Source organism: Microtus oregoni, unplaced genomic scaffold (assembly GCF_018167655.1).
Source record: "Microtus oregoni isolate MIOR12 unplaced genomic scaffold, Mior012 000015F_ref0000493, whole genome shotgun sequence".
In the NCBI taxonomy this organism is placed as follows: Eukaryota; Metazoa; Chordata; class Mammalia; order Rodentia; family Cricetidae; genus Microtus; species Microtus oregoni.
In genome coordinates this window covers 12,787,451-12,810,137 of record NW_024543074.1, presented here as the reverse complement: position 1 = coordinate 12,810,137, position 22,687 = coordinate 12,787,451, and the positions used below count along the sequence as shown (strand labels likewise).

At 52.4% G+C, this 22,687-nt stretch overlaps 1 protein-coding gene across 8 annotated transcripts in view; it reads left to right on the top strand.

The window, feature by feature from the left end:
- Bcas3 (BCAS3 microtubule associated cell migration factor) overlaps positions 1–22,687 on the top strand; it is a 474,306-nt gene extending 451,619 nt beyond the window's left edge. For 4 of the 8 annotated variants that reach the window (XM_041664853.1, XM_041664849.1, XM_041664851.1 and 1 more), the window contains 3 exons: positions 10,563–10,628; positions 18,694–18,784; positions 21,832–22,687. In XM_041664853.1, the coding sequence (XP_041520787.1) occupies positions 10,563–10,628; positions 18,694–18,784; positions 21,832–21,868 (194 nt within the window). In that variant the 3' untranslated portion in view covers positions 21,869–22,687. The remainder of the gene's footprint in view (positions 1–10,562; positions 10,629–18,693; positions 18,785–21,831) is intronic. The other 4 variants (XM_041664856.1, XM_041664854.1, XM_041664855.1 and 1 more) reach the window with 2 other exon arrangements.

The following is a 22,687-nucleotide window of genomic DNA, read 5'->3' as shown; positions in this document are numbered from 1 at the left end:
CTTAGAATCCCTGGGGTGGCTGGGTCTGACATTGGCAATCCATCCCGCTGTTCTGTGGGTATTAGGTTCAGCGGTCAGTTTCCCCATCCCTGCATCTCTGGGCTAGTTCTTCTGCTCCTTCACTAAAAGGGCAGAGGTGTAGCTCCTCTACAGCTTTGTGCCTCCTGCCTAGACAGTCATTGGCACCTACAGAATACAATGGATGGGTGGGAGGAGTTAAATTAGGGATAGGGAGACCCTGTCAGGCCCTAGATGGCAGCTGTCTCAGAGACCTGGCCTAGTCTGACCTCCATTTCCCCTGCAAGGAAAGGAGATGTGACCTTCAGAGCTGTAGCTGAGTGTACCCCTCCATCAGGCATACACACGTATAGACCGTCTGCATCCTCACATCCCAGATGTATAGAGAATTCATCCCAAAGCCTCTGTTCTCCCTCTCCATCCAGATAGCAGCTCTTCTCCTTGCCAGATGCCAGTACAGTTTCCATGGGAGCTAACCCAACTGACAGATGCTTTCTGAACCATGGCTATAGCACAGCCTTGCTCTGGACGTCAGGACTCCTGGGCAGCCGTGGTTCCTATGAACCGGAGTGTGTGTCCCTGCGCTCACTTTTCCGAGGGCTGAGAGTCCCTGGAATGGTCTCATCTGCCATCACTGTCTTCAAAGCCTCGGGGCCAACTCAGCCTCGTCTGGTGGACAGTTGGGCAGGGATATTTAGCCACTGGAGCTTCAGCTTCTCTAGGAGTAACCTGAGCATAGCTGGCAGTGATTCATCTGCCAAACAGCTGAGGGACTCCGGAGAGTTTGCAATCTTAATAAGCAGGTTTGTGAAATTAAAGAATTTAAACAAAAAGAAAGAGGAAATTAAAATGGCATACCCCACAGGTCAAAAGCATAGATCCACCCATACCCTTTTTTTATTTCTCTCCAGCAGTAGGATTCCACTTTCTTCCTCAAATGGTCACCAAAAGAGATTCCATTGGTTTTCTTTTGACTCTATTAGATGAATGGTTGTTTGTTTTGTTTTGTTTTAATTTGCCACCAATTTTTTAGGTCAGTAAGCAAATAAAATAAAAATGAACCAACCAGTCCCCTTCCTTCTCTCTAGCGAATATGTCCACCTGCTAATACACAAAGACAGATCTGGCTAGGGATGGCCAGGGAAGGACGGTGCCTATAGATGAGAATTTCCAGCAGGTCACTCTGCCCATAACACCTCCCTCTTCTATTCTCAACTCTCCTCCTCTTGGTGACTCGGGGACATGCAGATAGGGTAGTACTCTGTTTGCCTCTGTTGGGCACTCTGGCACTAGATAAGTCAGGGCCTCAGGGCCTCCCCCAGGCACCTTCATGTTGACATCTCCTTATCAGCTTGCTGCCCTGGCCACCACAGGACTTGCTCTCCAGACCCCTGACACAGAGGCCCTTGGATCGTGTTAACACTGTTAATGGCGGGTTGGCTAGCGCTGGTAACAACCCCCTCTCCAACAGGAAGCCAAAAACAGCCCTCCCCCACACAAACAGTCCCCTGACTTGTGGCTATCGTGGTGTGAAAACTCCTATTATCACTGTTTATTGCAAACTATCAGCCGGTCAGATAGGTCATTGGCGGCCTAAAAGCTTAACAGGCTGGCTGCAGTGCCTCAGGAGGAGGCACAGGACCGCAGGACAAATGAGCTGTCACACAAGTAAGGAAAAAGCCTACGGTCCAAAACGACGGGAAGGTGGAGAGCCATTGGATAGGCTGCCTATGTTAGATCTATCACACCATAGATTGGCTCTGGTAAATAATAACGTACTGTATTCTTGAAAATGGCTAGGCAAATAGATATTAAATGTCCTCACCACCAAAAAAACAAGGTAAGTATATGGGGTAATGTGTGTTAATTAGCTCTGTTTAGCCATTCTTATGTTAAATAGCCATTCTGCAATGTATATATGTTTTCAGACATCATGATGTATATAATGGGAATATACATTTTTTAAGTAAAAAAGAAAAAAAATTGGTTTTTTGAAACAGGGTTTCTCTGTGTAGTCCTGGCTGGCCTAGAACTCACTCTGTAGACCAGACTGGCCTCACACTCACAGAGATCCACCTGCCTCTGCCTCCTGAGTGTTGGGATTAAAGGTGTGTACCACCAAGAAAATCATTTTTAAAGGTACTCTAGTGACCTGCAACACTGCTGTCACCGAGGAGCTGAGCTCTGATGAGCTGTGCAAAGCTGGTGGAGGAGGTAGCCTGTGCAAGTCTCTGGGTTTGGTCCTCAGAGCCAGACAAAGGAGAAAGAAATGCAGAGTCCATCCCTGCTCTGTCAGCATTGGAACTTGACATTCTTCTTCCAGTGCTGGGGATTGAACCCAGGGCCTCACACGCGCTAGGCAAGCTCTCTACCACTAAATCCCCCTCTTGCCCAGCACCCCAGTTTTAACATGCATATATTAAAGTTTGAGAAGATCCGTTTAGAATGTGATGAGCTTGCAGTGCAGATGTCAGTTTAGCCCTCCGTGGAGGTGCTGGCCTGTCGGTCTGTTTAGCTGGCACTGGGTTTGCAGGTCCAGCTGCGATATGACTGGCCAAACCGCTTTCTTTCTGATTGCCCAGAACCCCTTCCACCCGTTACCTCTCCATCATCCCTTGCCTCAGGCTCCAGCCTGAGGTCCATCTAGCCCTGCTCTGGTGTTGCTGCAGTGAGCCATTTGCTCTTCCTTGAGCCTCCGCAGATAAGTGGTCCCCGGCCACTGGGCTGTGCTGTGCAGTGGCTAGTGCCCCCTCTTTTGGTCTCGCTTGGCACCCGTCTCTGCAGCAAATGCCAGTTTCTGGGACAGAGCCCAGCTTGTGGCAGATAGGCAGCACCTGTCTGCTGACTGAGGTCTGCACCCACCTGGGCACCGTTTACCGCGGTCTTTCTCCCTAGGTGCCTACTGTTTACTGAGGTCTGCAACTACTAGCTGCCAGTTGTGTACTGGCTGAGGTCTGCCTGAAGCTCTCCATAGCCCCTGCGTGTTGATGGGGTTTCTGGCCTTTCCCTTCTTTCAGAGACATCCAGTTCTCTGATCCTGTCGCTGCTCTCTATTTAGTCCAGGTGTTCAGTCCCCATCTTGCCGTCAGCCACTTCCTCCTGCAGCCATTCTGTTTCACCGCCCCCTGCCCCATTCCCCTGAAACTTCCCACCATACCCAAGCTCACACTGCCCGAGAATGGTTGTCATTTGAAATCCTGTCAGCTCCCTACCACCCAGATGCTAAGCATCCTCTAGCCAAAGAGGAGCGCCTCATGTCCCCATCCCCCCACTCTCCTCCCTGAAGTCATCACTAGACACCCAGGAACCTCCACCTGGGCCTGCGAACCCTCCTAGCCCCTGGCTCTGCTGTCTCTGACTGTCCTCAAGGCTGTTCGCTTCTCCCTCAGCACAAGGCAATCTCTACTTCTGTAGCCTTAGTCATTATGGGTAAACTGATAACATCCAAACCAACCTCACTCCTGATTTCCAGAACCATCTACCCAGTCACCTACTGATAAATCCACACTTTTAAGAACTCAGCCTTGGCCTCGGCAGTTCCTTCTCTAGGCACACCCCACTTGGGGTATACAAAGCCATCCTGGCTAGGTCACCCTCTCCAGACCCATCCCCACTGTTCTCAAGCTAGTCAAGCTGAGCCCTTGGGATCCTTTTCTTTTTTAAAATAAACAAAATATCGACTTATCCCAGTTGTTTTGTGTCTAGGTAAATACATAATTTAATACTCCCCTAAAAGGGGGATTTAAATAAACACTCAGGTACACGTGGAGTCCATTCTAAACTTTCCGACTCCTCCAGTCAGTAGTTCAGACTTCTCATTCTCTCTTGCCTACTCCAACACTTCACCCCCAAAGCCCCAAGCCTTATGTGTAAAACACAGCATCCCAGTTCAAGTATTGTGGACTCCCAAGCAGTCTCAAGGCCTAGAAGGACTGTCTTTGCTGGTGACATTCTAGTCTCCTTTCCCGTCCCTACTAAACTAACAGTCAAGGGGCGGCTCCATCCACCGGGGCCTCGCACTCCCTGCTGTAAAGAAATACTGCGCCCTGACCCTGTTTCCCAGATACTCTGGCTTTCACGGCGCGGTGCCTCAGACGTGCATGCTAGCACTCTCTAAGCATACCGCTCTGATTTCATGATTCTTCAGTGAACTGTGGTTGGCAATTTGAAAACCAAGGCTGTAGTTGATCTGCTAGATCTTCTGCTAGTGCCTGTCCATATCTTAGTGACCCCGCATTCAAGGCTTTAACATTGTTTTCAGTTAACTTCATTTATCAAAAGGGCTGTGCTGCTTTCCCCCCTTCCTAACATGAGAGGCATATTTTGAGCATCACATAGTTTGTAGATGGTCAGTTCATTAATAGAGGTCTGTGATTTCATTTGCTTTTCAAAAGACAACTTTATTAAGGTCTGTGTGCATGTGGGGAGCCCATGCATTGCTGCCAACCCTCACTGTAGGGCTGTAGAAAGTGAAGTCTCAAGAAACCGCAGCTGAGGCTGGAGAGACGGCTCACTGCTTCAGAGTGCTGGATGCTCTTCCAACGGACCCAGGTTCAGTTCCCAGCACTCATACATGGCTCACAACCATCTGTGACTCTAGTTCCAGACGATCCAATGCTCTCTTCTCCTCTCTGCAGGTCACACACACACACACACACACACACACGGTACACAAACAGACACACATGCAGAGAAAACACCCATGCATACAAAAGTAATGTTTTTAATTAGTAAATAAAAATAAATGTTAGCTTTTATAAGGAGTTAGTTAAATGTGTTCACTAATCCTAGAAATTCAGTGCGTTGGAGCCTAATCCTGCCATGAAGATTGGCAATTTCTAGCAAGATGTTGGTGTACACATCAATACATTCCAGAACTCAGAAGGTAGAGGCAGGAAGATCAGAAGTTCAAGGTCATCCTCTCCTAAGTAGTGAGTTCAAGGTCCACTGGGCTACAGGAGATCTTGTCTCAAAAAGAGGTTGCGGGCTGTAGAGGTGGCTCAGGTGGTTAATAGTGCTTGCTGTTCTTGTATAGGATGCAGGTTCAGTTCCCTGCACACACATGGTAAATCATACCCCTATGTAATTCCCAGTTCCTGGGGATCCAGCACCCTCTTCCTGGCCTCTGTGTACACCAGGCATGTGTGTGGTGCACATATATGCATGCAGGCAACACTCATACACATGAGATAAAAATAAATAAAGTATCTTTTTTAAAAAGTGGAACTGTTAGAATCTGCCCCCCTCCGCCCCATATCTCAAATGAAAACAGTTGCCACTCAGGAGAATGTTGTGCCCTGGAGAACTCTTTCCTTGCCAAACATGTAGAAGCCAGCAGCGTGTTGTATGCCCATCATGTTCCTTTGCCAGGTCTGTGGTTTTCTCGTCTCTCTCTCTCTCCTCTTCTCTTGTTCCCCCCCCCCCCCTTTTTAAAGGAAGAAGCAAATACTGGGACTCAAAGTTCGGAAGTTTCAGTGCATGATCTCATGGCTCTGTCGTTTCTAGGCCGCGATGAAGCAGAACAGGGAACAAGAGTGCTCTCCTTGTGGTAGGCGGGGCAGGGAGAACCAGAGCTGGGTTTGGGGATCAGGCCTCAGTGGACCAAGTGTTTGTCGTGCAAACACGAGGAGCAGAATGCAGATCCCCAGAACCCATGTAAATGCTAGGTGGTCATGGCGGGCTACCTATAATTACAGCAGCGGGAAGGAGCATAGACAAGGGAACCCAGAAGCAAGCTTGCTAGCAAGACTAGTCATATTGAGAGCCCCTGCCTCCCAGAATAAATAGTGATTTAGACTCTTGACATCTATCTTGGGCCTCCATGAGCATGTGCCTACACACATACAGCCATGAATGCATGCATACCACACACACATAAACATGTAAGAAAAACAAGAGAGATGACACTGAGACGTGTCTAAGTGAAGGTCGTGCCCTTTCCAAGGCTAGGCTGCCTCATCACCCACAGGCCACATGCGCTACCGTGCCCGGCCAAGCTGCTCTGAGGTCTAACGTGATCTTCCTGTCTCCTCCACCTTCTGTCCCTCTGAATTTTAGTGGTGTTGACTCCAGGTACCTTGGGAAAGGTTCTCATCTTCATCTTCTTTGTTAAAAACGTCTTACATTTCTTTATTTTTTTATTTACTGAGTGGGGTTCATGTAGAGGGCAGTGGATAACTTGCAGAAGTCGGCTCTCTCCTTCCACCATCCGGGTTCCAGGGATTGAACCCAGATCTCAGGTTGTTCAATCCTGTTGGCAGGTGCCTTCAACCACTGAGTCTCTCCAGCCTTCGTTTTGGTCTCTTGAGAATGATAATATCGGTCCTCCCTATGATATCCAGTGTAGCAGATACCCAAAGTCTCCACAATCTTCCCTTACTTTCCTTGTCCATCTCTTCATCCTCCTGGCCTCCCTTCTCCAGATCACAAGTGTGACCCTTCCAAACCAGTTCTCTAGGCTGGGTCTCGCGCTCTCACCAAGGACTCTGAGCATCTCTGCCTCAGAGATGCCTGTTTCCCCTCACTACCAGGTTCCCTGGAAAATGCCACCATCATCGAGGTGGTTTAGCCAGGTGCTTTGTCTGTAGGGACCCTGGGTTTTTCCTTCTATAGCATTTACAAAACAAGAATTCTTTCAGTGTCTTCTCTCAATGACCTCTTTGGTGGCCCACACACCCTCTCTATGGTCTCAATGGCATGCTGGCTCTCTCCCATCTATCACGTCCCTCACCAGACTAGGGGAGAAGAGGGAAGCCACAGTTCCTATCTTGGAATTGAGAGAAGCCCTGAGGGAGGTGATAGCACCGAGTTGTGGTCTGTTCTCTCTAGCTCCTGTTCCCAGCTCCCACCAGGACCTATTAGTGATTAAAGCAAGCAGAACTCAGGCTTCTCTCCCCAGCCCCAGGGCGTGGTCTTCTAGAATGTCGCTCTTCTCCTTGCTGATAGAAGCAGCTCAAGGCAAGGAGGGTTTCTCTGGGCTCATGGTTAAGGCAGGAATGCCATCTGTTTTGGTGGGAAGGCGTGGTGACGTGAATATTGGGCAGCTGGTCATACTACATCCATCATCAGGAGAGAGAGAGAGAGAGAGAGAGAGAGAGAGAGAGAGAGAGAGAGAGAAGAGAGCGCATTCCATTAAGCCTACCTGGAAAGGCCCTGATAGACATGCCCAGGGGGAATCTAGGGGGCTTTAAAAACCATTGAACAACACACTGTGTTAGTTTCTGATTGCTCTGAGAGATACAGGAGAACTTTAAAAAAGAGGAATTTATTTTGGCTCATGATTTCAGAGAGGTCAGTCCACGGTTGCTTGGGCAGAACATCTTGGTGGCCAGAGTGTATGGCAGAAAAGCTCCATGTCCTCATAGAGGGCAGAAGAGGAAAATGAACCACTTCCTGTAGCCAGGACCCACCTCTCAAAGTAGGACCACCAGCTGGGGACCAGCTATCCAAATGTGAGCCTCCCATGGGACACTTAGCAGAGAGCCCTTTCCAGCCCCGGGTGTCCAAACTGCTAAGGGTGAGAAACAGAACAGCTCCCAGAGACCAGAGCCGCCATACAGACCTAAGCTGCCCTGCACGGTGGGGAAGGACAGCTGTGGGATTGTGGGTGGCTGCTATTTGTGTCTTAGCCCAGCATCCTAGTGCCTGTTTCTAGCTATTTTCCGCCAGGAGCAAGGGCCAAGTCTTGAGAGTCCCTTCAGTGCCTAAGCCAGTTGCTGCTACTAGGAAAAACACTATTTCTCTTCTGGTGAGATTTAGATTCAAGACATGGAAGAAAGCATTTGGCCCTGAGCCTTTTTCTCCCTCTGGGTTTAATTCTCTCATCTCTTAGGAGTGAAACAGGAAATGCTGGGAGCACTTGCTTCCCATCCTCATGGTGAACAGACCCTGGACACTGCACTCTGTGGTCTGTATCATCCCCATCACTCAGAGCAGGGTGGGTGGGCTTAAGTGACTCGATCTGCTATGCAAATGTCCTGTCGTCACAATTATGCCAGGTTATTAGATGTTCCTCTCCAGCTTCCAAAGCCAGCGATAAACCAGGTGGTAGTGACGCACACCTTTAATCCCAGCACTCAGGAGGCAGAGGCAGGTGGATCTCCGAGAGATCAAGGCAAGCCTGGTCTATAAATCAAGTTCCAGGAGAGAGAGAGAGAGAGAGAGAGAGAGAGAGAGAGAGAGAGAGAGAGAATTTGAAATAACTGGGTACATACTCACTGGTAGAGTGCTGATCTACCGTGCACAGGGTTCTGAGTTCAGTCTCCAACATCACCAAGGAAAATGTTATTTCCAAAATAAGAGTGTCCAGTTCTGACCATCTTACCAGTCTCACCTGCTCAGAATGTGACCCATTTTTTTTATTCAAAAAGGGGACCCCAATAAAGGATGGAGACCCGATTCTCAGGGAAGCCGAGGTCACTTCCCTACTTAGAACATGCCAACTGTCTCCATAGCCCAACCCAGGCTCTCGCCATGGATCTTAAATGTCTTACAGGCCATCCCTGCCTCCTCCTCCTGCCTGAGCCACCTGCCCATCCCACTTCAGTCTCCCCCAGCATCCTGTAAGCATATGACTGCAGCTTCCCAGCACATTGGTCCACGTTGAAGTAGACCACGCCTTCTGTACAGTCATTTCTTTGGACCAAACCTATACTCTCCTCCTTCAGCTCACCCCCTTGCCCACGTGTGCTCCCTGAAAGCCTCTCCATACAAGCTGCATTCAGGGTGCTTGGCCCTGGGAAAGGGTGTTCATTGACTTTTCCATGAAGGAGTTCTGGCTGATGTCCTTCTCCATGCCACCTGGGGAAAGACCAGCTCTGTGGGGCCTTTACCCCTCCCTTGTACATAGTGCCACGGGTGCATCTTGACCCAGTTCTTGTTCCCTGGACCCAATCTTATTCATCTTTGTTACCTTTAACCGCCAGTTCTCCTTGCCCAGCATGCAGCCCTGGGATGACCACCGGCTGAGCGGTCATCAGTTAATGTTTGTTGAATGACTGATTGGGTTTTTGTGGCCTCTGAGAGGTAAATGAAAGGCAGCCAAAGCCATGGGAATAATTATCTTGCTCAAAAGACACACTTGTTAGTTCCAGGCCAAGTCTTAGAACTGATTCCAGCGAGGTTGCTTTTTCTGCCCCTCTCTTCTGTCCCCTCTGGAACTGCAGCCAGAGGAACCGCAGTGAGAGTCCAGACTAATAAGTTTCCTCTGCACATGTCCTGTTTGCCCATGGCATGGCATGCTGATTCTTGTCAACAAAGAGGAAGTGCCAGTGTGGCCTCTTTGGTGACTCTTCAGCATATCCTTTCCACATGTTGCCCCAAGGAGAGGGACTGCGGAGCATGTGCGGGCTTGGGCACAGGGTGGAGGGCTGCAGGACCGTTGCCAGGAGCCTCCCCTGTATCATTACAGCGGGTAAATGGTTAACCCAAGGGAGGATTCTTCTTGGTCCCTCCTCCTCTGCAGGGCCTTCACCTTTAATCACTGTGAGGTCCCCCTAAGGTAGAGCACCACCGTAGGGGATAAATGCCCCCTTCCCTTCTGCCGCAGCTTCTCAGATGGCGAGGGACCATAGATTAGGAAGCAGGGACATCGGCAGGAAAGGAAGGGCAGAGATGACCCTTGACTGCATTATGCATGAGACATTTTGGATTGCCCACAGCAGACAGGGCTCCAGCTTCTTGCTGCTGCTCTTCCTACACTACCTCTGGCCCCAGGAACCTGCAGCCCCCACTGCCTGAGACAAATCCTCTAGTTTTTATAGCTGTGCCTGTCCCCGTCCGCCACACGTGTCTTGTTCCTGTAGCTCAGTAGCTTGCAGTTCACCCCTCTGCATTTAATCAAGTTTGGGGAGACCTAGTCCCTTCATTTATTCGGACGCCTTTCTCCATCCCTTACCCTCACCTCCTCCGTGCCTATCACACTGGCACGTTCCCTGTGTCTCCCGGCGCCAGCTGGCCACGAGCAGAATGGCATCTCCATTCATGTGTGCGAGTGTGGTGCTGGCCTTAGGGTGCTTAGGGCAATGTGAATCAAGGCTGTGCGGCCACGCCTCCATGGAGCTTGGACCAGTTCTTGGAAGACTTAGAGCTTCTTTGGTTTCATACTTCATTCATCCCCAAACCCCAAGAGCTGACTGTGTGGATCCAGGGTTACCTCTGAGCATGAGACCACAAACCCTCCCAAAGAAGCGCAGCGCAGTGTCAAGCAGCTTTGAACATGGACGAATATACAAGGAGCTACCCCAAAGCCTGGGCCTACATCCTCAGCCTTCCCTTCCCACCCCCTGAAGCAAGCAGGAATAGTGGAACTCAGGCCGTGGGAGACCGAGGAGGAAGAAGGAAGGGGTGGCTATTGCTAGCTTTGGCTAATGGGAAATCGGCGTGTGCTGGACCTTGGAACAGACCACAGAATTCCACCCTGCGAAGCCATCGGTGGTCAGACCAGATCTTGCTATCTCCTCAGTTTGATCTCAGCTCTTGTTGACTCTTGGGAGGTCCGTTCATTGTGCGATCGACTTTAAAGAACTATTTTATTTCCAATGCAGACACAGCCCTTGACGTAGCAGTCAAAAACAGCACCCCCGGGAGACACATGGCTATGAAGTGTTTGGGTATGTAACCTGTCTGCCTGTACGGAAGGCTTGGTCCTACTGCTCTTTATGCCCCTCACATGGGTGTCTCCCTTCCCCTGGAGCTCAGGCTTCAGGAAGCACTGGAGGTCAGCCAGGACAGGAGGTCTTTTCTGCTTTGGGATAGGGAGCGATGGCCATGTTTCACCCAACAAGAGTTTCTTTGAGAGCGCCACTCCCTGCCCCCCACTCTGAAGATGGAAGTCAAATTTTGGGACTCTGCTGTGCAGAGCAGAGAGGTCACTGGGCTCTAATGCATTTACCATTGACTGCCCCTCTTGTAGTGCGTCTATTAGTGAGTAATTTGATTTGTACCTATTCATTTGCAGTCCCTGCAGGAGCCTGGAGCTGGCCCCTGGTATAATTGGTGCTGTCTCTATTTTTACATCATTAGATTAGCCCCGACTCCTGGCCACTTGTTGTCTGCGCTTGTCTGTCCATTTATACAACCTAATGTAACACAAAATTCATTACTGATCACATTACTTTCAACTCTGAAGCCAGCCTTGTGATAAACATTTGGTTAACCCCTTCTTACCCACGGGAAGGCTGGCAGAACAAATGCACTTCTGCTCACCGGGCAAATCAATATCTTAATCCACCGAATTGGACTGGCATTTCTAGATTTGTCATCCTCCTGGAGGAGCAAATGGCGAGGCTCATCCGAGCCAGCGGAATTGAATGATGAATAGGGCCCGGCACCAGCAGCCTGTCTGAGACCAGCACAAAGGCGGAGCACATCAGCCCAGCCTGGGCCGCAGTCAGGGAAGGGTGGCACCACTGTAGTTAACTAAGACAACCCCCCCTACACACACACACACACACACACACACACACACCCGCCATGGCGCAGGCGCACAGTCTTTGCAGCACAGGCTGAGACCATGACGGGGGCCACAGAGGCCTCATCCTGATGAGTCTCTTTTGTCAGACTTAGCGCTGGACCACTGGACAGGGAGTTGGGTCCGTTTCCTTAAAACTTTACTCTTCAGTGGAGAAGCTACCAAGCACGGGGTCCTAACCTAAATGCCACCAAGGAATTAAATTACCTACCAAGGCCTAGCTTGTATTTGGCAACACATACAAAAGGACTAGGACTGGTAGGTTCCTACCCATCCTCCGGGAGAGTGCTGACCAGCCCACAGATGCTACAAGTGCCTGTGCATGGTTGAAGCTGCCTGTGAGCAGTTAGTTAGTGAGCCTTGAGTATGGGCGCAAACCAAGAGTCTTAAAGGGACCTCAGCACAGTTTGGTTTAAATCTAAAAGATTCCATACAGCCCCAACCCTTATCAGCCCCTCCCCAACTTCCACTTGTCTCTGGGTCGCACCCACACCCACAACAAGTCATTAACTCACAGAGCAGTTTGTTTCAAAGGGAAAAAATACCTCCACTTATTAAGAAATGCTCATAAAGCCACACCGTAATGATTAGAAATATCAGCGCGGAGGAAATAGAATGGAGCCCATTACCATGAAAGTAATAAATCCCTGAGTAAAAAGGCACCATAAACTGAAGATGCTCGGGTGGGAAGGGAAGCTGGGGGAGCAGCATCCCCGGAGCCCTCTGCTTGGCTGTAGGGAGGTCCCAAGCAGGAGCCTGGGAAGGAAGATGCCCTGGGGGTGTGGTTTTGAACGGGCAATCTTCCTCAGATCCTGCTGTCCCTGCTGTTCTGAGCACTTAGATGAAGGCCCAAGGCATTCCTTTCATGGCTCAGACACCTCTCTCTCTCTCTCTCTCTCTCTCTCTCTCTCTCGCTCTCACTCTCGCTCTCGCTCTCATCTGGTAGACTGATGTCCCTTTGCGTATGAGCCGGGTAGGGGCATCCCCATGCAAGGACCTGCCTCACCCTGCCCTGGGCCTTAGGGCCACTGTGCAAGGTGGCAGGACCTCTTGTCACAGCACCTCCAGAATCAGCACTCTCAAGCGCTGCCTGTCATATGCGGCTACAAAGAAGGGATTCCCTTAGTGCAGTGTGAGAGGACACCCCGTGTCTCCCAGTGGAAGTAAGCCAGGCTTCCTCCTCAGGGCTGGGGAAGAGCCTCACAGGAGGAATGGTGACAGTCACCTCCCCCGCCCACCAGCTCCCAGAGTGGATTACACACTGTAGTCACAGCCTTCAGTGTAGTGTGGGTAGACAGCGTGATCACATGCCCACTGCTGGCCCCACCCGTGCGTTCTAGAAAGTAGATGAGAGAACACATACCTGTAGTTCAATCTGTGGTTCATAAGGGCCCACACCTGTAGTTCAAGCTACTCAAGAGGCTGAGGTGGAAAGAGCTCTCAAACTGAGGCGCTCAAGACTAGCTTGTAGAACACAATAGAACCTGTGGCAACAGAAGGAAAGGAGGGAGTGAAGGAAGGAAACAGAGAGGGAAAGACAGAAGAATAAAGACAAACAGATGGGGGATGGGCAGGTCTTTGCCCTCTCAGACTAGGGCAGGCCAGCCACAGGAAAGAGGGCTGGTCCGCTGGTGGAACAAGAAACTGATTTCTTAGCCCTGATGGAAGGGGGGTAAACACGTCTTACCGAACCCTTCCGCCACGTTGTAGAGCATTAATTACACTTGGACATTTCAATGAGAACCAGATGTGGCTCTAGTCCCCACCGGTCAGCAGTGTTCAAAGCGTAGCATCTCTCCCGTGGGCTGCGGCTCTGTGCTATCTCATAAGGCTGGAGGCTAGCTCATCTGCCAGGGTCCTCCAGGCCTGGGAGCTACACTTGAAGAGAAGGGCAGATTGGCACCAGCTGCTGCGCGCCTGGTTCCCACGGAGTGTCTCCTTTTCAGGACTGTGTGGGACGGGACACACATGTCCAGTTTATGAGACTCCTTCTAGCCTCCCCCCCCCCCCCCAGTTAGGACCCACACAACAAAGTCATGCACAGGGCCCGGCTTCTCCATCCCCAAAGATATGTCCCTCTGCTGCCCAACTCTTGAGTCAACCTTAAATGGTGTCTGCCACGGCTCAGAACCTGGGCGAGAGAAGCAGAAGTGATTTCTAGCTCAGGTCCTTACTCCGCCTAAGGTGCCAGGTGTCTAAGGTACTCTCCTGAGAGCCTTACACACACCCCACGACACCGCTAGAGCACACTGTCCCCTCGCCATCTGCAAATGCAGGTGACTTTCCCAGGTTATTCTGCACTCTGTGACAGCACTAGGGTCAGAGCAGTGTCCCACCCATAACCCTCTCTCTCCTCGTGGCTCTGTCGGGAACTCAGTCGGGGATAACTGAAGCTTGGCTTTAGCCAGTCACCAATGCCTCCAGCGGGGAAGTGTGGGCCGGTTCAACTTCGCCTTTTCTGTTCCCTTGTAGTCTGTGACAGAAGAGTTCCTTTAATATGCTGGGTGCTGGGAAGGTCACTGAGTATTGAGGGGTGTGGCATGGGTTACTGGTCTTTCTATCCTATCCTTGGACGCTAAGACTTAGGGGGATTCAGATGGTGTGAGTTTCCTGGCAGTGGGGTACTGCAACCCTGATGGTACAAGACCCCATGCGTGGGAGAGTAGGCTCTGGCCCCCACGCAGATCAGTGCTTCTCTTGGCCAGACCCCACCCACCAACCTGATGTTGCTCTTCAAGAGATGTGGAACCACCCTGTAATCAGCTCTGCCCAGAACTCCAGTGCCCCTCTCCCCCCCAAAACACACACATGCCTACACAGACACATTTGGTCAGCTCTAGCAGAGAGACTAGAGACCATGTGGCCACGGGACAAGACAGGCCTCCTTCTGAGAGCTCCTCCCCTCCCCAGCTTCTCTTCCTCCATGTCACACGCCTGCTTTCATTCTCCTTCCTCTGCGTTTCTAATGTAGCCCTCTCCTGTCACCACACACCCCTCTTCCGTGGGCCCACCAGGGCTTCAGCTGTCTGGCCTGCCTCCAGGCCCCTATGCAGTGGGGTTGCTACCACACTGGCCTGCTGTTGAGAACCGAATTCCCGGGGGCTCTTTGCCAGGTTTCTGAGTGGACACTTAAAGCAGAACTCTGCTGGTCCATCTGTCTCCCTAAACATTGCCCCCTCCTAGTACTGGCCCCCACTATCACTGTCTAAAGGCTGTGGGTACCCAGAAGCATCTGAGTTCTCTTGGGCCTCAGGTCTCTCCGCAGTAGTAGCTGAGACTCTTAGTCACCAGGCATGGCCCTGTGGCCAAGGCTCCCTGAGCTGAAAACACCTGAGATAGGCCTTCACCACTGGTGGCTGATGACTGGGGGACAGGATAGACCATAGAGTCTAAGCCTCATTCTCTCTTGATGGTCTGTGTCTCAGTGTGCATCTGAGTCAGGGCAAAGCTGAGCAAAGAGAAAGGCAGGTATGTTCATGGGAGGCCTGAGGGTTGCCCTGGCCAGGAAAGAGACTAATGTTGCCCCAGGCGGCTGCACTCTGAAAGCACTCACGGCGCCAGGCTGTGTGTGTTGTAAGACACCAGAAGACTGGCGTCAGCCAGCCAGGGATCTGGGTTCAGACATAGGTGTTAAGCCCCAGAGATAAGAGCAGGCCAGAGCTAGCCCTGCTTTTCATCTCCCAACCAGGATTCTTGTGATCTGAATAGACGGAGCCTTTTCAACCTTAGCCCTGCAGCTTCACCAAGGCCAGCCAGGCAAGGTCCCAAAGACCCTGCTGGAGGAGTAAGGTGACTCCTGTCTCAGTCTCCACTAGCCTCAGCTTCCATCCTTTCCAGACCTCACCAGGATGGGAAGCCCTTTGACTGTTGGCATCTTTGTAAGTGTAGAAGCATGACGGGAAGGAAGGTTGGAGAGGGCACAGAGGAAGGTCTGGAGGGGCCAGGCAGCCTTCAGCTAAGTGTAAAGGAAAGAAAGCTGTGGCCTCCATCTAGGCTGCTTCCTTCAGCTGTTCTACTTTAACACGGGCCCTGGGGGCTGAGGCTGGCTCCAGACGAGGGTGTGGCCTCTGATGGTGCTGTCACAGTTAGCAACTGTCTCAGCCAACACCACACCATCTGTGTTCCCCCCTGAACAAGCCTCTACCTCCTCAGTCATCCTCCAACAGCGATCGACAGGCCCTGAGCTGGATGAGACAACCCCTCACCATGTCTGCCAGGTCCAGTCACTTCCCAGGTGACATCAAGACCATCGGTCCAGGTCTCAGCCCCAGGAAGCATTCAGGCCTCCCATCTTCCCTTGTGTGTGTCGCTATCTCTCTCTCTCTCTCTCTCTCTCTCTCTCTCTCTCTCTCTCTCTCTCTCTTTCTGTGCTGTCTTGCCTAGCTAGTTCTAGCCCCTGTGAGCAAGCTTCTTGCTAACAAAATGGCTTGCTTGAGACAGACCCCATCTGAACTTGTATCTATCCTGTGGTTGTCTGGTCCCCTCACTTTTATCCCTTCAAGGGGAGATGCTGGTCAGTCTGACTTCTTAATGAGGGGACGCCCCTTCCCCCCACCCAACACACACCTGCCTCTCCACCCAAGAACCCTCAAGCAAAAGGAACTGAGAACTGTTTGGTTTTTTTTACAAATCTTTTCTTGCGCTGGGCAAGACAGGGGCACTTGGCTGGCCTCTCTATATCGCTGCCCTGAGCTCCCACCAAGCCCACCCCAGGCAGGGGGTCTTTACCACAGCCCCCACTAAAGTGGAGAGCTGGGAGGTAGACGTAGGAGGGAAATCAATGCATGTCAACAGGGCTGGGAATTTATTCTCCATCTTGGGAGAGGGTGTTTGGAAGGGGGCAAGGAAGGAAATGAAAAGCTGTAAACACGAATCCACCGTCTTCCTCCCTGCACCATTTCTTGATTAAAAAGAATCTCTGCCCAGACTCCAGTGGAGGCAGAACTGGTGGGGGCTTGGGTGGCAGGGCCACCTGCAGGGGGAGGAGGCTGGAGAGGGCCCTCGAGTCCTGGGGATAATCGCAGTGACTGATTCGATTGCAGCAATAATAGTAACTCACATTTGCTGACTGGAGGCTCTGAGCACTTTGTGCTGTGCTGTACATACATTATTTAATTTCATTCCTATGGCCAGGCTCTGAAGCAGACATTGCTGTCCTTATGCTCAGGAACCCAGGGCACCTGCCCAAAGTCGCCAGGAAGCAGGTGGCCAGAGCCTCTGCTCTTAACAGCCTCCCTGGACTGCTTCCTCCATCCCAGGTAGAAGAGCGGCCCACCTGCCTTTCTTCTCTGGCTGAAGTTCTGAGTCAGCCGCTTAGGGAAGGCTTACCCCTCTTCGCCACAGGAAGTGGCTATAGTCTCAGCAGGGGCAGACTCCTCCCATCAGATCTAATCCCACTCCTACTGGGCAGCCTGGGTGGTTAGTTTAGGGCCTCGGGTACGTGGCTACAGCCAGGACCTAATAAAAGTGCTCTGCTAATCCCTGTAATGAGCAGCATCTTGGCACAGAGGCTGACTCCCAGGGCATGCAGTAGCTGGGGCCGCCGATCCTTTTGCGGTGGTGGAAGTCCCAGGACTGCCCCAAGGCTGAGGCTGGGCCCCGGGGTACCCTCTTCCAAACACACACAGCACTGCCCTTGCAGGTCCAAGGGGATTCTTCTGGGTCCTGGAGACTTGGGCTCCCTACAACGCTGCACCAGCCAGGAGCCCTCCAAGGCTCAGACCCAAAGAATGCCCAGCCCATTGCAGAATTCACTTTGGCCTTCTGCCAGAGCCCTCCTCTCACTAAGGCTGCCACAGCTGTGCCAAGTCTCACTAAGGCCTAGTGTCCTCTGTGTCCTCCTCCCTCTCTAGAGAATGGGGAGCCAGACCTCACGTTGCTCAGTACAAGTAGCTGATGTGTGAAAAGTCATGCCATCACCCCTAAAACCCCATCACTCGTCGGCATCCACACAGAGCCATGGCACGGCGACTCATGCTTGGCCAAGTGGCCGTACCCACAGTGTAGGATGAGGATCAGGGGCCACTGTGCCGGTCTCCTCACGGAGAGTGAGCACGGCCCCTCTTTGTGTGTAACCCGGGCTGGTGCTCCCAGGTAACTGGAGTCCTTCTGAGAGGCTAGCCACCTCTCTTTGCCCTGAGACAAGCACCATGTGGAATGGGGGGTGGGGTGGGGGTGACATACAGACAAGGCCTCCTCCTCTTTAGGCCTATTTATTTTGTGAGAGCAGAGGCCTCCCCCTTCTCCTTGTTGCCTCTGCTGTCCTCTCCTGTCCCCTGAGGCCTGCCCATCCCAGCCTGTGCCATCGGGAATCAGCTACAGTAACAAGCTTGTTTTCTGGCAAGACCAGTAGGGAATGGGGAATGTGGGCAGTAGTGGGCATTGGAGTCTGGCATCCTGTGGCCTGCCCCAGTGCCAGTTCTCCCTCTAGGGTGAACCCAGGGCCCATGGCTTCCCGTTTGTTCTTGGTGTTGCTATATGCAAGACAAGGCTGTCACTCCTACCTTCCAGAGTCACCAAGTCCCTGGAGAATATGAGGGCACAATCTGAGTCCAAGCATGGGGGAGGGGGGAGTGTGAGGGGTGGCAAGCTTTCTTATAGCCAACCTTCCCATGAGCCAGACTCCGTGCTGCTGGGGGAGCCTCTCTAGCTGCCTGGCCCTGGCCAGTTACTGCTAGGCTTCACTGGGAGTCTACATACACTGCAGGAAAAACTGCTGAGAGCTGGGGAGGATGGGGAGGGGGTAGGGGTTGAGCCAAAACCAGGCCACTAAGTCAAATGTCCAGGATTCCCCCAGAAAACTCTTCAGCCTGCCTCCTTCCTCTTCCTCTCCCAGCAACCCCCACCTGCATGGGGCCCCATCTGGCACTGCATGGGCCTAGGTCCCTGTGTGTCCCCTTGTAGAAGCTATTGTATTATGCTTACTGTGTGACTCCTCTTCCCTCACCCGGTACTGAAAGATTCACAACACCTCTACCTCTGGGCCCGTCCCCCCATGACTGGTCAGTCTCCCGCCGCCTCACGTGCATGTCAGTGTCCTGGACAGCAGAACCCCTCTGCGAGACCGCCCTCCTCCCGTGTGCCACCCCCGCACCTCCCTCCACCCTCTCCTTCTGCTTGTGGAGATCAGTGTTCTTCTGGATCATTGTCCGTATCTCTCAAAGGAGAAAAAGAAAAAGATTCCTCAATGCTTTTCTTTTCAAAAGGGAAAAAAAAAGGAAAAAAAAAACAATGCCAACAGCCCAGCGTCCGCGAACAACCCAACAGTAACAAAGCATGCGTTCGGGATGGAGGAAGGTAAGGCCACATGTTCCCGCTCGCCGCTTGCTCCTAGGGCTGGGTGGGGTGATTCAAAGCGGGGTTCCAGCGTACATCCACCCCTCCTCCACGTTCACTTCCCACACACTGTCACTCTTGCGTCTTTGGAGGGACAAAGAGAGCTCTGGTTTGACCTCAGGGACGTAGGAGAGCGCCCCCAGAGACTGTCCCAGAACCAGCCAAGCCCCCAGTCCATGCTGGAGAAAGGCCCCATCTCTCCCTATCACATCGTTCATTCCAGAAGTTATCTTTCTGCAAAAGCTGGGAATTTCAGTCCTGGGAGTTGTGACTGGGGAAGCAGAGATGAGGCCCACACTCCCTGCCAGGGCCTGTCCTCGGTGGGCGGGGGTGATGCACTTGGATGCGGTCAGGGGACCTAGCTGGAGTTCAGTAGGCCTAGGGGCTCTGCGGTGCACATCTCGGTTCACAAAGGAATGGACCCCCATAGACAACTTAGAGAGATGAGCGGGCACTGGGTCCCAGTGGCCTCGGGCTGCCCAGACACGCTCCTCATTCAAACAGAAAACACCAGTGAGACCTCCCTGGGGTGTCAGGCTGCGCACAGCCATTCGCTAGTGCCAGGGAGTTTATGCCTTAGGGACCCTGAAGAGTCAGTGGCAATCTTTAAGTGAAGGAATAACAAGATGTAGAGTGTCCTGGCTTTCGGTGGATACGTATGGAGATCCGGGGACCCAGTGACCAGTTCAAACTAGCCTGGGCAATACTGAAAGGAGACAAAGTCAGCAGAATCTTAGGTGCCCCAGATGTGGAGGCAAGGAGGAAGTTGGCCAGGCCCTCTCTCTCCCAGGCCTAAATAACAAAGAGAAAGCTTGAGCCAGGCAGTTGAGCCATGCCTGGCCTCCAAGGGAGCAAATCCATCTTGTAACCCTCTGGCAGTTGTCCCTACACTGTCATTTGACGGATGGGGTGCCTTCATGCAAACTCCTGTGGTGGGGTCACCAAGGTGTTGCCTTGGCCTACACCAAGGGTCAGTGGGTTGCCGGGCTTGGGCCTGCGCTGTGGACTCCTCAGCTTCCTTTTGGCAGTGTGGATATGTTGCACTTTGTATCAAGCCTATTGGGGCTCTCCCTCTGCTCGGCAAAGGAGCTATCCTTCCCTTCCTGATGGTCTCTCCTGCTCCTTTATCTGGGACCCGCTTCTTTGGGCCTGCATCCATCCCATCTGTATCCTGAGGAGGCCCCTGCCTTTCTCGCTACTGCCTGCTTCTCTCTGCCCTTCTGGCCCTGCTGTCAGCGCCCCCTAGTGCCAGGATGGCTGCGCAGGAGGGCATGGGCCTCTAAAAGCTACCTGGGTCCTTGGGTTTCTCTGGGAAATTCTGGGCTTGCTTGTGGGGAAAACGGAGAGGAGGAGGAGCTCTCCTGGAGTCTGCTGCTTGCTCACTAATGCTCAGGGCCTTCCCTTGGCTCTCCAGCGCTGCCCCTCTAGTGGCACAATGGCTGTATCCCGTATGAAGGCGAACCTGAAAGCCCATCAGGAGGAAAAGATCTGAGGAGCCCCCCTCCTCATCTTTCTGCGCATACAGAGCTATTTCATGGCTTTCCCAGGACCAAGGCCTCATAGGAAGCCAGCATCCAGCTCCTAGCCTGTGTCCCCGCCACCCCCCCCGCCCCCTTACTTACAGGGCTCACAACCTGATGGGAATCTCTAATATCCTGGTGTGCTCATCTAGCCTGGGCTCAGGTCCAGACATGACTGGCATAGTTACCATTTCCCTGTCCCATTTTGTGGCTGCTGCTGCTACTGCTGCTGCTGCTGCTGGGCAGCCCAGCTTGGACTGTAGTGTGTCTTCAGAGTGTGTGAGTAGCTGGCTGGTGATGGCCAACCCAGTGGAGGCCATGACCCCTCACTCCCTAACCAAAGCCAGCTGTGCTGCATGTCAATGGCGGCAGGGGCCTGGGGCGGCTGCAGCCTGGATCCCGGGCTCTGAAACCATATCAGAGGAGTGTATTGCTGGCTGTACCTCGATGTTTCGAGTAACTGCTTTGAGATACTACACTCGTGAGACAGACAAGCAAAACTCCATAGTCGCAGGCTTCGGGGGAAGAAGTTGAGCTGTAGGGTCCATCTGAGCTTGGAAAAGACTCCAGAAACTGTCTGTGCACATGCTCGCCACCAGTGAAGAGGAACTGATCACCCTGAGAAAACCAATGAATAAATCCAAGGAGCAGGGAGTCCTATTCCCAGCCCTCTGCCTGCCCCAGTTACTGTCTTGGATGAAGAGATGGTGGGACAGTTAAAGTTACCATAGCTAAGCAAGATAGGTCTGTGTGCTGTTTCCAGAAGAGCGATGTGGAGGTACAGGGACTAGGACAGCAGAACCTTGCTTCTCTACAGATCAACTCAGCACATCCATTCTATGGGTCGCCAGGAGACTTTGGGCAAGCTAAGAGGAAATATTCATGCAAGGAGAGGACCCTCTCTCCAGTAGAATAGGTTCCCCCCAAGAGAAGGCATATACTTTCTAGAAGCTCAAGACTGGCTAGCAGGGAGCTTTTGTAGGTGAGAGTAAGGGAACAATGGATGGCCAAGCTGGGACGGAGCTCTGGGGACAGGTCAGCAAGGAGAGCGACAGATCTGGTAGGCAGGCATCTCTTCTCCTGACCTAGCTTCTGCCCACCTGCTGATCCTGGATCGCATGCACTGAGGAACTGGAGGAGAACACTGGCCAAGCAGGAGTGCAGGTGCTAGCTAACCACAAGTAACAGAGCCATCCACACAGGACGGCAGGGGATTATACTCCTGCCCTCAAGGCTTCCCCACAGTGATAGAGACGCCCAAGTCAAAAGCTGGAGTCTGATAGCCAAGGGCGCTTCTTCTGAGTGAGCCTCCCTGTGAGCTGAGTTGCCACTTGGTCCATATGGCAGGCAGGCAGGTGGGCATGAGCCTCCCTGCAAAAGAGTATGAATGGACCCACAGTGGGGCTTCATGGTGAGCAGCCAAGCCCAGGGTGTGCCCCCACCTCCAGCCCACTCTGATTAAGCCTGCACCTCTCCTCTGTTTTGCAGAACTTCAGCGAGAGGGAAGCATCGAGACTCTGAGTAACAGCTCAGGCTCCACCAGTGGCAGCATCCCAAGGAACTTTGATGGCTACCGATCTCCGCTCCCTACCAACGAGAGCCAGCCGCTCAGCCTCTTCCCCACTGGCTTCCCATAGGCACCAGCCACCTGCTTCTGACTGGCTGAGGGACAGGGAGAAGCACCCCACCCCACCCTACCTTCTTCCTCCCACCCCACCCCATCCCCGCACGCCTCTGGTCCTACCCTTCTAAGTCTCTGCTCCTCTTTCATCAACCCCACCTTCCCTAAGCTTAGCGACGACGGCTGCTCATCCTCTCTGGACAAAAAGAGACTTCCAGAACTGCTCAGCACACCCTGACCTCAGCCACTCCTGTCATTGGGGGCTGTGGCTAAGAGACTGCAGAAACTCGGTCCCTTCTCTCTTTGCACATAATGTCCCGCATCGGATCCGCTTTTGTATTTTTTAACTGTACCCACAGGGGGACTGGAACAGTGGCCAGATCGTAGGGCCGGGTGAGGAGGAGTTGAATGGTCCAGCCAGGTATTTTGGTGGACAATGTCAGCCCTAACCCACTTCAGGCTATGATGCACACTGCCCCCAGGTATCCCTGCTCAGTTCCCTCCCAAGACAGGAGCGAACTGAAACCCAGAGTGATAGGGAAGGAAGAAGGAAAGAGGCTCCCTTTGCCCCTTGCTTCCCTGTTGGCTCATGGGGAGAATTTGTCTGTCTTATCTTTGAGCCCTTGTACCCTGGTCCTGTACTGTTGAGTGAAGGAAACCGTGGTTACTGAGGCCATATCAAAAGTGCACGTCTTGTCCAATAAATCACGCTGCAATTGGTGT